The following is a 13,710-nucleotide window of genomic DNA, read 5'->3' on the forward strand; positions in this document are numbered from 1 at the left end:
ATTTTTCTGGGCTAAAATGTCATTGGGGTGGTATGCAGCAGGGGGGTTGGGGGGCTCCCATCTGGCCCAAGGGCAGGGGTCTGCCTGGAGCAGGGAATGGGGCACAGGGGGCGGGGACGGCGACGGCACTGGCTCCCATCCAGCCCCGGATGGACGGTGTGGGGATGGGAGGGACTGGCTGGCTCAGGGGGGTGGGGAACAGGGCACAGAACTTTTCCCTGCTAATCTGGCCTTAGGGTGGGGGGAGCTCCCTGGTCCGGGAGGTGTGGGGGGGGGTAGGCTGAAAGAGGGATAGGCGGGGGGCCCCCAGTGCTAACACAATCCCTGGCTCTTCCCCAGCCCCCCACAAAGGGGGTCCCTGTGTGCTGAGCCATGGGGCGGGGCAGGGGGTGGTTCAACCAAATGCTTTTCCGAGCACAAAAGGCTGCTGGGTTGGGTTAACACCTTCCTCGCCTACCGTGACCATTTTTCCGGGCCGGGGTCACCGCTTCACACCCCCTTCTCATACCAAAATCATGCCTGGGGGGGAGCCCCAAGAACTGGTTCTGCCCCCTCCGCTGAGCTTTTGGGATTTTTGCCTGAGAAAAAGGTCCAAAATCTCCCACTCTTCACCCCCAAGCTTTGCTCCTCGTCTCTTTCACAGATGGGGAAACTGAGGTGCAGGGAGGGGGTTCGCCGGCAGGCCAATGGCACAGCTGGGAATAAGCCCCGGGTCTCCTGGCTGCTGATTTACCCACTAGGCACCACTGCCTAGCTTTCCCCAACACCCCGTACCCGCCAGCCCGGCTCCAGGGGTACCTTCCCTCCAGCTCCTGTGGTTCCGGGCTGCCAAATTGATCCCCTGCCCCCCAACCCCTCTGGGGCTCTCAAACCTGGTTCAGGCGGCTTATTGGGTGTGTGGGACAGCGCAGGGACCCCAGCACGCTGGGATCTGTGCCCAGCTCTGCCCCCAGCCTGCCTCAGTTTCCCCAGCTGCACTTGACCATGGGGGGCTTGGGAAGGGGGGTCCCAGCACCCGTGCCCCCGTGGTCCCACAGCCAGGGATAGTCACGTAGGGGCTCTAGGGGCGGCAGCCCAGAAGTTCAGTTTTGATGGGGCTCCCCAAAATCAAGGGGTGCAGGCAGCTGAGAATGGCGGCACCCCCCACCTCCCTAAAAGTGACAGGTGCTGGGGGGGCCCCTTGGGATACCTCCATGGAGCTGCCCCACGCCTAACATCACCCACTCATTGGGGAACCCCAACCCCTGCCCCCGACCCACACCTTCAGAGGCCACCTTCTACGTCATCCACTCCCTGATTGGGTGGGGCATAGTCTTTGGAACGTTGTACCCGCCCTCCTTCCTCTCTCCCCTCCGTGATTGGATGGGAGCTCACGGGGGCGTGGTCTTTGAAGCCTTCAGCGGGGTGCGTCTTATTTTTACGTCGTTCCCCCCCTCTCTTTTCTGATTGGGGGGCAAAGGGAAGGGGCGTGGTCTTTGGAACGTTTTGTCAGGCCAGCCTCTGTGTACATCATCCCCCTTCCCTTCCCTGATTGGGTGGGGGGGCTGGAGGGGCGGTGGTCTTTGGCACGTTCCGTTAGGCCAGCCGGGGCAGCTCTCAGCGCGCTCCCATTGGTTGGGAGTCGGGGGGGAGGGAGGTGTTAGGGGCATGGCCAACCCTGCTTGGGCGTCTCTGATTGGTCGAGGGCGGGTTTAGCTAATTAGGGGCCCTGGGAAACAAGTGCTGATTGGCTGGGGCGGGGGTGTTCTAGGGGAAGCGTAGAGGTGAGTGGGGATAAAGGGGTCAGGCAGCCCCAGGCGGGGTGGGGGGTTGGCAGCTGGCGGGCAGAGCTGCCCAGGGACCCACCCAGCGGGGCACAGGGCAGGGCGGCCAGGGGCGCCCCACGGGCCAGGCGGGCTGGGGGGGCTCAGGCTGCCCCCGACCCCCCCCCGCCAGCGCCTAACCGGGGCACAAGCAATTCTCCTACTGACACACCAGCCCGCACTGCCTGGCCCCGGCCCCGGCCCCGGCCCCGCAGAGCTGCTGAGACCCAAAGAGATCAGAGTCCCAGGGGGGCGGGGACTGGCTGGCTCGGGGGGGCGGGGAATGGGGTCTGGGGCCTGTCTCCTCTAGGGGGCGCCGGCTCCCATCCGGCCCTAGGGCAGGGACTGGCTGGCTCAGGGGGTCGGGGAATGGGGCCCGGGGCCTTTCCCGTTCAGGGGGCATCAGCTCCCCATCTGGTCCCATCCTCTCATCTTCTGGCTGCAGGGGCAGAGATGGCTCTGGCCCGGCTCGGGAAGGTGGTTCCCAAAACCAGCATCCTCTTCCTGTGTGACATGCAGGAGAAGTTCCGGCCCACCATAGCCCACTTCCCCCAGATTGTGGCCGTGGCAGCGCGCATGTTGCAGGTGAAATGCCCTGGGGCAGTGCTAGGGGTGCTGGGCTTTGGGGGGCTTCAGAAGAGGGTGCGGGACCCTGGCAGTCAGGGCTGGCCCCAGTGCACAAGTAAGGGATGCTGTCCCATTGTTTTATGCAGCTGTCAGAAAGTTGCCACATCCCACCCCAGGGGTGGCTGCATCTTAGCACTGGGCGAGGGGTCCCTGAATAACCAGCCCTTGGAAATGTGATGTCCAGGAGGCTCAAGGAGACAGCTCATGTCCCCGGGGGTGGGGGCAGGTTGCACTTTCCGGGTGTCTGCTGAAAACAGGCCAGAAAGGGCCAGGACTGTTAGGCAGCTGCAGTTGCAGACGCTGGCCACTGGATGGCGGCCTAACCGTGGAGGATTGATGGTAATTCACACCCTGTGAAATACTTTCTATTCTTTATAACAGTTAGGGGAGGGTTGGTGGCAATTCCATGTTATTTCATTTTATCCTGCCCCTGGGGGTGGGTCTAGGAGGTGTTGGTACCTGCCCCATGGAGCTTATCTCTAACCGCTAGACCGGACTCCTGTCCCAGAGCCAGGGAGTGAACCCAGGAACCCTGGCTTCCAGCCCCCCCACTCTAACCAGCCCCCCCCGCACTCCCCAGGCGGCGCAGCTGCTGGAGATCCCGGTGGTGGTGACGGAGCAGTACCCCCAGGGGCTGGGCCCTACGGTGCCCGAGCTGGGGGCCGAAGGGCTGAGGAAGTTCCCCAAGACCTGCTTCAGCATGCTGGTCCCGGAGGTGGAGCAGGAGTTGGGGGCACTGCCCCACCTGCGCTCTGTGCTCCTGTGCGGCATTGAGACCCAGGCCTGCATCATGGTACCTGGGGGGGCTGGGAGGGGAGCCAGGAGTCTGGGTCAGTGGCCTTGTGGGAAGCTACCCACTGGGGATGGGACCCAGGAGTCTGGGTCAGTGCCATGGGACCCAGGAGTCTGGGTCAGTGGCCTTGTGGGAAGCTACCCACTGGAGATGGGACCCAGGAGTCTGGGTCAGTGCCCTGGAGGGAGGGAGGGAGCTACCCTCTAGGGATGGGACCCAGGAGTCTGGGTCAGTGCCTGGTGGGGAGGTACAAGGCTGGCTGGGCCAGGGCTGTAATGGGGGACGGGGGGGTCCGGGCTGGCCTGGGCCAGGGCTCTGACCCATCTCCCTCTCCCCAGAGCACAGCGCTCGATGCCCTGGAGCGGGGGCTGGATGTTCACGTGGTGGCTGACGCGTGCTCCTCCAGAAGGTCAGGCTGGGGAGCTGGGATGGGGGAAGACAGGGGTCCTGGCTGGGACAGGAACTGGGGGTGCGGGGAGGTGTTCCCAGCAGACAGGATGGGAGGGGGGGCTGGGCTGGGGGGGCTGAAATGAGGAGCCTGGGTTGGGAGGGTTCCTAGCAGACAGGACTGGGGGGGAGTTGCGGGGGACCTTGGCTGGGAGGGGTTCCCAACAGAGGAGTGGGAGGGCAGTGTGGCTGTGGGGGGGCACTGGAGGGCAGGGGGATCCCTGCTCCACACTCATGGGCGCCCTGATGTCTCTCTGCCCCAGCCAAGTGGACCGGCTGGCGGCCCTGTCCCGCCTACGGCAGAGCGGTGCCTTCATCACCACCAGCGAGGGGCTGATCCTGCAGCTGGTCAGAGACGCCGCCCACCCTCGCTTCCGACAGGTACCCCGCCCCCCAACCTGCCCCCCAGGTAGTCCCTGCCCTGGGGCTGGATGGGAGCCAGTGCCCCCTACAGGGGAAAGGCCCCATGCCCCATTCCCTGCCCCCTTGAGCCAGCCAGTCCCTGCCCTGGGGCCAGGTGGGAGCCGGCAGCCCCAGAGCCAAGGTGGGGCATGGGGCCCATCCGTCAGTCTGTCATCTCATGCTCTGTTCTATCTTTCCAGATCCAGAAGCTCATTAAGGACCCGGCCCCGGACAGTGGCCTCCTCTCCCTGTTCCCGGGACAGAGCCCCGGCTTCAGCTAACCCTGCGGCCCCCACTCCCCGACCCCAGCACTTGGAGGCAGGGCAGGGCTGGAATAAACCCTTCAGTACAGCGATCAGCTGGCACTGTGTGTGTGTGAAGTGCTGCCCCCTGCTGGTGTCTGTGGGGGGTGTCAGTTGTGCTGCCCCCTGCTGGCGTGCGTGTGCTTTTGCCTGACCATCTCTCTGCTGTCGAGCGACCCTCGAAGCCTCGTGCCCCCCAGCAACCCGCGGCCCCCCAGTCCCAGCGCGCTTCTGTTCCCAGACAGTGTTTCCCTCACCCCATCAGCCCCCAGTTCCCACCCCCGCCACGTTCCCCTCTCGGGGGTGGGGGGGCAGCCGTGCTCAACCCCAGCGTCCCCCAGCGTCCCCATGCCTATTGCTCTTAGTTCCAGCCTCCAACAGGGGCAGGCCTGGAACAAAGACCCAGGCGGTTACCGTGGCGCTGCTGTCTCCATGGCAACGGGATTATGTTCCACACCGGGAACATCGGTTAATTGAGCAAATTGCCACATTTTGCTGATTCCAGCAACAGCCCCTCCCCTTATCGCCCCCGGCATCCCAGCCTCAGAGAGCAACCCAGGCGCCCCGCCACCCGGATGCAGCCCCTCTGGGGTGGGGCACGGGGATGGGTATATGGGGACCCCTCGTCCAGGGCCGGGACATGGCCCCTCTGGGGTTGGGTGTGGGGGCTGGATATACAAGGTCCCCTCGCCTGGGGCCGGGACACCACCCCTGGGGTGGGGCATTGGCCTGGTTATAGAGGGACCCCTTGCCTGGCACCACATTGCAGCCACCTCTTTTCGCTTCCCTTTGAAAGTGAATTAAACTAAATCAGATTCAGGACATTTTAATTCTGAACATGCATCTGCCCATGGATTTAAAATGGCTCAACTAAGTCATTTAAAAAAGGTGATAAAGGGTTAATAGTTTGTCTATAAGGGAGTCCCTCAGGACAGTTAATCCAAATTAATTCTGAGAGTGGATGAGTTAAACCGCATTTTATCCCTGTGGGGACAGGTTTAGTTCAGTTTCACTGCATGAAGCTAAAGCGAAATCAGGGCACCTGAATTTGGAGTGGGCACATTCACGCAGGAGCTTAATAAGGTTTAACAAATCCACTTTGAATGCAGAGATGGAGTTGATCCGGATTAACCTTCCCAAGTGTCCCCATGTAGACAAACCCTGAACCGAATTAAGCAGGAGCTTCTAATGCAGACTAACCAGCCTGCTGTGCATTCCCACCCATGGGGAATCCAGTTCCGTTGCCCTGGTGAAGCTGATCTCTCAGAGGGTTAACAGTGTCGCTGGCATGAAGTGCGTCCCCTGGCCTGTTTATGCCAACGCAGCCTCAGGGGCTGGCGCGGGCGGCGCAGGCTGGGCTGTAAAGGTTATCCAGGCCTGGCAGGCACAGCGGCTTGCAGAGCTACATGGAGGGAAGCCTGGGTCAGTGCCGGCATTGGGGGGGGCTGCTGGATTGGGGGGGGGGACCAGATCCTGTCCCCCCCAGCACCCTGTTTCCCCAGGCTGTGGCTAGGGAGCGCATCCCTCCATCCCATCCGTTCCCCACCCCCGGATGCTGTCACCTCACCGGGCAAGCCAGCAGTATGTCCTGTTTCCAAACGCCGACACAGCCAGATGCCCGGTGCCAGCTGGGAGCGTAAGCAAACCCAGAGGCGCCGGTGCCAGGCCTGGGGATGGGTAGAGAGGCGAGGACAGGGAGCAGCTGGGGGAGAGGTGGGGAGATGCTGCATAGCTGGGCTCAGTAATAGAAGGGGGTCCGTGCCTCCCAGCTGGCAGTGTGGGAGGTGAACAAGGGCCCGTTGGGGCAGGGAAGGGGCCTGGTATGAGTTGTGGGGGGCTGCAGGCGGTGTAAGGGGCCTGGCTGGAGTTGAGATCTAGATCCCACCTTTCTTGAACCCCTAGTGCCCCCCCAGTTCTGATTTCCCACCCCCTCTCCAGCTTGCTTTCCAATCCCTTTCTATCCTTAGCCCCTCTGGCTACAGCATCTCCCGGCCCTGGGGAATTTGGACCTGGGGTCTCCAGCCTTGAAAACAGGGAAAGGAGCGGCTCTGTGTGCGGGTAGCAATAGTAGGTTGTTATCCTGCTAGCAGGAAGAACTCCTGGGGGACTCGGTGGCCTGCTGGGGATCCCCATTCAAGTCCTTTTTCGGGTTTCCATGGTGTTTCTTTTGCTGTCAAAATTGTGCAGAAAATGCGTCCACCTCTGGGGTGCACCTAAGAAGTCGGGTTCTTCTTGGGCTACAGGCAGTGTGGGCTAGTGGGAAGAGCCCTGGGCTGGCACTCCGGACATTGGATTTTATTCTCACTTCTCCTTTGGGTGACCTTGGGCAAGTTGCTTCCTTTCTCTGTGCCTCAGTTTCTTCTTCACAAGGGACCCCTTGTGACTATCCCGTCTGACCCCCTGGATTGTCCACACCAGAGATCAGCCCTGAATAATTCCCAGCGCAGAGCGGTTAGAAAAACAGCCGATCTTGATTTTAAAATGGCCGGGGCTGGAGAATCCACCGCAGTCCTTGGGAAAGTGTCCCCATGGTGAATTACTCGCATGACTCAAAATTTGCACCTGATTTCCAGGCAGAATTGGCCTAGCTTCAACGCCGACTCTGCTAGACGAAGAGCCCGTTATTCACTATTTGTTCCCCGTGAAGACTGAGATCGAGTCACCCCTTAACCTTTTCTAGCTTGGGCTCCTGGAGTCCATTGCTCCAGTCGTTCTCATAGCTCTTCTGTGAACCTGCTCCAATTTATCGCCGTCTTTCTTGCACGGTTGGCACCAGAACTGGGCACACCCAGGCTAAATCCAGAGGCCGAATAGCCTCTCTGCACTGACCCGAGATGCCCTTGTTTGCACATCCCAGGATCATGTTAGCCCTCCGGCCTCAGCATTGCCCGGGGAGCTCAGGGTCAGCTGGTTGGTGTCCCAACGTTTCTCAGAGTCGCTCCTGCCCAGGAGAAAGTCCCCCAGCCTGTAAGCATGGCTGACATCCTTTGCTCCTAGGTGGACGTGTTGGCCTTTCGCTGTATTAAAACACCCGTTGTTTGCTTGCGCCCGGTTGCTCTGAATCGCCGACCCACCCGCTGCATTGGTTACTTCCCCCAGTCGTCGTACAAAACTCATCTGTGGTGAGCGTACGTTTTCTTCCAGGCTGTTGATAAAAATGTTGAATAGCTGAGTGCCCAGGACTGAGCCCTGAGGGACCCCCCACCTTGGGAAACAGACCCACTCCATGACAATTCCCTATTTGCAGCTATATTCTGAGATCTATCAGTTAGCCAGTTTTTAGTCCACGGAGCATGGGCCAGGGTCATTTTCTAGCAGTCTAGGGTTTGTTTTTTTTCATCAAAATGTCATGCCTTCGTCGGCCAAACTCAACATCTCCCCAAAATAGCTAGGGCGTGAGTTTGACAAGCTCCCCCGAGTTCCGGCCCCCTCCCCCCCACGCTTGTCCCGCCTTTCCACTCGGCTGCGGCTCAGGGGGTCTGTCTGGCCCCTTCTCTGCACTCTGCGACTCAGCTTCTTTTTCTTTAATCGTGGGCCCAGGGTTAATCTGTGAGGAGGAGCCATCCCTGTGGATGAGGCGTCCCATGGGGGCCTTGGGAGGGGAGTTAGTGAGACGCCCCAAAAGTTACAGGGTCATGGGCGGCTTGCTTGCTGTCTCTTCACCCCCATTTACTTGGCTGCTTCTCTCTCAGTCTATTGACACCCCCCAGAGTCTCCTTCTCTCTCTTCCCCCTCCCCCCAATCCACCCCACCCCTTTAAGCTAAACCAGCCACCAGCCCCCCAACCTCCCCACCCCTTCCCAACCGAACGCTGCAAAAAGGATGGAGACGGACAACCCACTTCAGCCAATCAGGTGCTCCTGCATCCTGCTCCTCAGCCAATCAGAAGCTGAGAGTTCACCCTTTTTGTTAATGAAACCTTTCCCCCCCACACACACCCGCTTCCCAGGGTGGGGGGAGCAGAGAGCAAAGCGGAGGGGGGGATTTCCAGGGATTGGGAAAAAAGAGCTCTGGGGGGGGGCTGTAATTACCCACCCATTGGGCAGCCTCCACCAATGGAAATCCTCTCCCCCCTCCCCATCCCAAGGCTGGCCAGCCAATGGCATAGCCCCAGCAGACTGTCTAATTCACCCGCTGGCTTCCCCTCCCCAGCCAAGAATTTGGGGGGGGGTTAATAGAAAGTGCGGAAAGATTTTTTTTTTGTAGGGAAAAAGAGGGGTGGGAGGGGTGGGGCACTGGCCTCTGTCCAAGCCGGGGCTAGACGAGGGGGCGCCGGGCACGAATTGGGGGTGCTGGGCACCGGCTCTTTCATCCCCCCCCTCCTCCATTTTTTTTTTAAATCTTTTTTGCCTCCGCAGCTGCGATTTTTTTCCAAGCAGAAGTAAAGGCACTTGGGGTTTTGTAAACGGGAGCTTTTTTTCTACCGGCGGATCGAGGTAAGAGCGAGCCCCCGTGCCAAGGCACCACTCCACCCCATTTGCCACCTGTGCCAGTTACGGTGTGGCCCCCACTTGGGTGCCTTCCTCAAGGGAAGCCGGGTGTGGATGGGCGCGTTCGGGGGGGGGGGGCATGAGCCGCTGCAGAGGGGAGGGATGGTGGGCAATGCTTAACTTGGGTCAGGGGCCTTGGCAGTTCCTAGCCCTGGCACCTCTTTCATTATAAATTAAGCACAGAGGGAAGCTGCAAGTGTGTGTGTGTGTGTGTGTGTGTGTGTCCTCAGAGCAGCTGATGCCTTCATGGGCTAAGTTCTTGGGTACCCCCCTCCAGCAGAAGGGGGTACACTAAGAGATGGGTGTCACACGGGATGGGTGCCTTGCGTTTGTGTGAGTGTCTTGTTGATTGCAGGCTGGCCTGGACGCTGGGTTGTGTGTGTGTGTGTATGCGCTAATGCCAGTATGTGCATCATGGTTTGTGCTGATTGTGTGAGAGTTGGTGGGGGGGGAAGGTGTCAAGGGTTGTGTTGAGTGTGTGTGAGCGAGTTGGGCTGTGTGTCGAGGATTGTGCACGTGTGTGAGTTGTGTGTGTCAGGGGTTGTGTGTGAGAGAGTTGGTGGGTGGCTGTTGGGGGTTGTGTTGGGTGTGTGTGTGAGAGACAGCATGTGTGCCTGTGTGTCAAGGTTTGTGCTGATTGTATGTGTGAACTGGGGGTTGGGTTGAGTCTGTGTGTGTGTTTGGTTGTGTCAAAGTTTGTGTTGGTTTGTGTGTGTGTGTGTTTGTGTGTGTCAAAGGTTGTGCTGAATGTGGGTGAGAGAGTCCAGTTGTGTGTCAGTCTGTGCTGGTTGTGTGTGTAAAGGTTTGTATTGGTTGTGTGTGAGAGTTGGGATTGTGTCAAGGGATGTGTTGATTGTGTGTGTGTGAGAGAGAGTAGTGTGTCATGGTTTGTGCTGAGTGTGTGTGTGAGAGAGGATTCAGTTGTGTGTCAATCTTTGTGTTGATTGTATGTGCTGCTATTGTTGATTGTGTGTGTGAGTTGGGGGTATGTCAAGGTTTGTGTTAACTGTGTGTGTGTGTGTACTGCTTTTGGTTTGTCTGTGCTTGTGTGCAAGGAAAGCTTGTGTTGATTGTGTGTCAAGGTTTGGGGTGGTGTGAATGTGCTGCTGCTGTTGGTTTTTGTGTGCATGACTTGGTGTGCGTGTGTATGCATGTGTTGTGCTTGTGATGACTATTGGGGCGTGTGTGTCATGGCTGGTGGCCATGTGTGCACTCCAGTTTGTGTCAGCGTGTGAGACACACAGCAGCTGTGCTTTGTGGGGGTGTTGTGTGTGGTTTCCGCTTTGTGTGTGCGTGTGAGACAATTTGTGTATACATTGCTGAAGTGGTGTGTGTGTGTGTCCCATATTGCGTGTGTATGTTATGGTTATTTTTAATACGAATCCAAAGCATCTGAATATATCCAGCTTTTCTCTTCATAATTCTCGGCTTAAGACCTCCAGCAAATATACTGGGCAGGATCTATTGGCATTTTCTGTCACACAGACACAACGCACACACACCATCTAATGCGCTCTCTCTCTCTCTTACATACCCTGAGTCAAACTGATGCAAGATGACTTCTTTGGTATTTTCCTGGCTGGAGCATACGAAGCTGATGAGCCATTTAAAAAAAAAAAAAAAAAACCCTCGTTGCCGCATCTTCCGGGCTTTTGACATGTTTATTCCTCTTTAAGGAAACAGGTGCCGTGTGTACATGCCTAGAAATGTGCACCGGTGGCTGGGTGTGCGTCCTTGCACGTGTGTTGTGTGTCAACGACCGTTAAGAGCGACTCATCGATGATCGGTCACTTGCCGATAATCAATAACCAATTCATTGATAACTGGGCATTTCTCTGGGCTTAGAGGTGGGATTTGTTCGATAAATCCGCCTGGATTGGATGTGTTGATTGCCAGTGGGCAAAGACAGGTGCACCGACAGTCCTGGACGATGGTCGTTCTCTGCCAGCCTGCGGCCCGGCTGAGGGTAATTATATCCTCGTTCCTCTTTGGTATCGTTCCAGGCCTGATCTACTTCCTTCTGTTGGTGCAGCCTCTTTGATTAATTTCGACATTCTCCGTTGCCTTGTGTCCAACGGCCTCAACACCTCAATGTTTAGCCCCCTTTTAGGGGAGCTGTTACCAGTCACGTTCTAGCATTATAACATCGCTTGCCGACATGGTGAAATCTGCACAAGGCTCAGTAAAATGCCGCTCCCCTTAAAGTTAGCTTAACTGCAAAGGATCCTGGGATGCTCGCTCGCTGGGGTTTTCTTTGGCCTGTTTTCGGTGGCGACAGCCCCCCTGGGTTGTTAGGGTGAGTGAGTCTCCCGGTAACAAGCCCTAGATGGGTTCACACACACGCACGCACGCTGAGCTGTCAACCAGTTCCTTTAGCTAGCGGTAACCCGGCCGTCGCGTACGAGCTGGCACATGTTCCAGGGGGCCCGAAGGGAACACAAGGCCAAGCACATGGGTAGGCCGGTTGTTGTTTAGCCGCGGAATCGGTACAATAGGCTACACGAGCTAAGCCATACGTGGGATCTCTGTCCGAGGATGTGCAAACAAAGAATGTCTCTGGCCGGTTTAGGGAACTGTTAGCCTTTGGCTTGCTGCTGCCAAGATGTAGGCCATGGGTGGCTTTACGCACCACTTATAAGTTTAGGTGGCGAGATACAGGGCTGAAGTGTACAGCCGACGGAGGAGTACAGTCGTCCTGCCTCCCCTGTGATCGCCTTACTGTCGGTTGCAGAGTCCTTGTCAGAGATTGGGACCGGGGTGCACGGCAGAGTGTGCGTGTGTCCGTGATTGTGCACGGCGGAGTGTCCATGTGTCCAGGACTGCACGGCTGAGCAGCCGTGTGTGCGTGCGTCAGCGGTTGTGCACGGCGGAGTGTCTGTGCATGCGTGTGTGTCAACCGTTGTACAGGCGTGAGGGCTGCATGTGGTCCATTAGGGCACCCGTGAGTGCTGGGGAACAACTGTGTGGGCCCGTGGGTGAGTGTACAGGCGTGTGCGTGCAGATGTGTGCACGTGAATGGTTGTGCGAGGCAGGGCATGGGAGTGTGCAGGTGTGTATGTACTTCGGGCATTGGAAGTCGGCAGCCTCCTTAAATTCTCCTTCAGGGACTAGTCCCGCTGTTGCTGTCAATGGGTGTTTGCCCCCGGCAGCTGACTGGTTAACGCCCAGACAGTTGGGCCAGGAATGGCGCACACGTTGGGTGTGAGCTCCCTGTGGGGGGGTGGAATCGCTCCCGGTGTGGGGCATGGGCTAGACGGAGAGATGGATGGAGGGGGGTGGGGATGGATGGCTGAATGGATGGATGGACAGACAGACAGATGTGGGGGGGTAGGTGGGGGGATGGATGAATAGAGAAACAAACACAGGGATGGATGGATGGACAGACAGAGGTGTGGGGACGGAGGACGGACAGACAGACGTGTGGGGATGGGCAGACAGAGGTGTGGGGACGGAGGACGGACAGACAGACGTGTGGGGATGGGCAGACAGAGGTGTGGGGACGGGGGATGGGCAGACAGAGGTGTGGGGACGGAGGACGGACAGACAGACGTGTGGGGATGGGCAGACAGAGGTGTGGGGACGGAGGACGGACAGACAGACGGGTGGGGATGGGCAGACAGAGGTGTGGGGACGGGGGATGGGCAGACAGACGTGTGGGGCTCAGGAGCTGGCTCCGACCCCTGCGTGTGGGGCTGATGGGCCCTGCTGCTGTCCCGCCACCCCCCAGGGCCCTGTGAAAGCCCATTAGCTCCAGTGGGGGCGTTGGCAGGGCTGGGGTGTGTACCCCCCTGCCCCCGCTCTCCGAAGGGGAAGGGGGATGGGGGGGGGAAGAGATGAGGTGGGGGATGGGCCTGCAGTTTCCATGGAGCTGTCGCCATGGAAACAGCACAGGCTGCCTGGATCCTTTGGGCTCCAGGAAGCTGTCGGATGAGGGGAGGGGGGGAGTTCATGGCAGGGCCTGATCCTGAGGGATCAGCAGGCCCCAGGGAACACCCCCCACTGCTGGGTGTGAGGTGGGGGGGGTCAGTGGGGACCCACACAGAACAACCTGGCCAAGGAGCCCATCTCAGGACTCCTGGGTTCTATCCCTGGCTCTGGGAGGGGAGTGGGGTCTAGTGGTTAGAGGTGGGGGGCACTGAGATTCAGGATCCCTGGGTTCTCCCTCCCCCCCACAATTCAGGTCTGGGAGGGGAGTGGGGTCTAATGGTTAGAGTGGGGGGGGCTGGGAGCCAGGACTCCTGGGTTCTCTCCCCGGCTCTGACAGGGGAGCAGGGATGAGGGTCACCACCCGCCCAGGTTTTCCCAGGCCCGTCTCTTTCCCGAGGTAGCCGCCCCAGGGAACCCGTCTGGGTGTGGAGAACCCACGGGGAGCTGCGCAACGGTGCGGGTACGGGCATGTCACACACAGCTAGGACCAGCCCCCTGCGCTTTTGCAGCCTGTGATGGGGCGACTGGCTCGGGGAGCCCCAGACCCTGCCTGGTTTCCAGGGTGTGGCAGCCGGGCACTGCTGGGTTGGGCCCCCTTTCACTGGCACAAGCAGGGCTCCCTATGCTGGGTTAGCCATGGGGTGATCGGAGCAGCTAGGCTGGGGGGACCTCCCCTCAACCAGCCCCCCCGCCTACTGGCCAGGATCAGGGGATTGTGGGTAATTGCCCCATAGCCATGCTGCCAGGAGCTGAGGATTGTGGGTAATTGCCCCTGCCGGGGGCATTCTGGGAATGCCTGCCCCATAGCCACGCTGCCAGGAGCCGGGGATTGTGGGTAATTGCCCCTGCCAGGGGCATTCTGGGACTGCCTGCCCCATAGCCACGCTGCCAGGAGCTGGGGATTGTGGGTAATTGCCCCT

At 59.1% G+C, this 13,710-nt stretch overlaps 1 protein-coding gene across 4 annotated transcripts; it reads left to right on the plus strand.

Annotated features, from left to right (window-relative positions):
• The first annotated feature begins 1,644 nt into the window (after positions 1-1,644).
• Positions 1,645-4,691, plus strand: ISOC2 (isochorismatase domain containing 2). Of its 4 annotated transcripts, XM_039509899.1 has the most exons (6): positions 1,645-1,763; positions 2,248-2,387; positions 3,010-3,222; positions 3,561-3,631; positions 3,933-4,050; positions 4,272-4,691. In XM_039509899.1, exons 2-6 carry the CDS (start codon positions 2,256-2,258, stop codon positions 4,350-4,352), a joined length of 615 nt encoding a protein of 204 aa, XP_039365833.1. In that variant the 5' UTR covers positions 1,645-1,763; positions 2,248-2,255; the 3' UTR covers positions 4,353-4,691. The 4 variants fall into 4 exon arrangements, with proteins under 4 accessions (XP_039365833.1, XP_039365835.1, XP_039365834.1 ...); XM_039509898.1 differs by lacking the exon at positions 1,645-1,763 and having other exon boundaries at positions 2,127-2,387; XM_039509901.1 differs by lacking the exons at positions 1,645-1,763; positions 3,010-3,222 and having other exon boundaries at positions 2,116-2,387.
• Positions 4,692-13,710: the final 9,019 nt, after the last annotated feature.

This window comes from Mauremys reevesii, linkage group 22 (assembly GCF_016161935.1).
Source record: "Mauremys reevesii isolate NIE-2019 linkage group 22, ASM1616193v1, whole genome shotgun sequence".
Classification (NCBI taxonomy): Eukaryota; Metazoa; Chordata; order Testudines; family Geoemydidae; genus Mauremys; species Mauremys reevesii.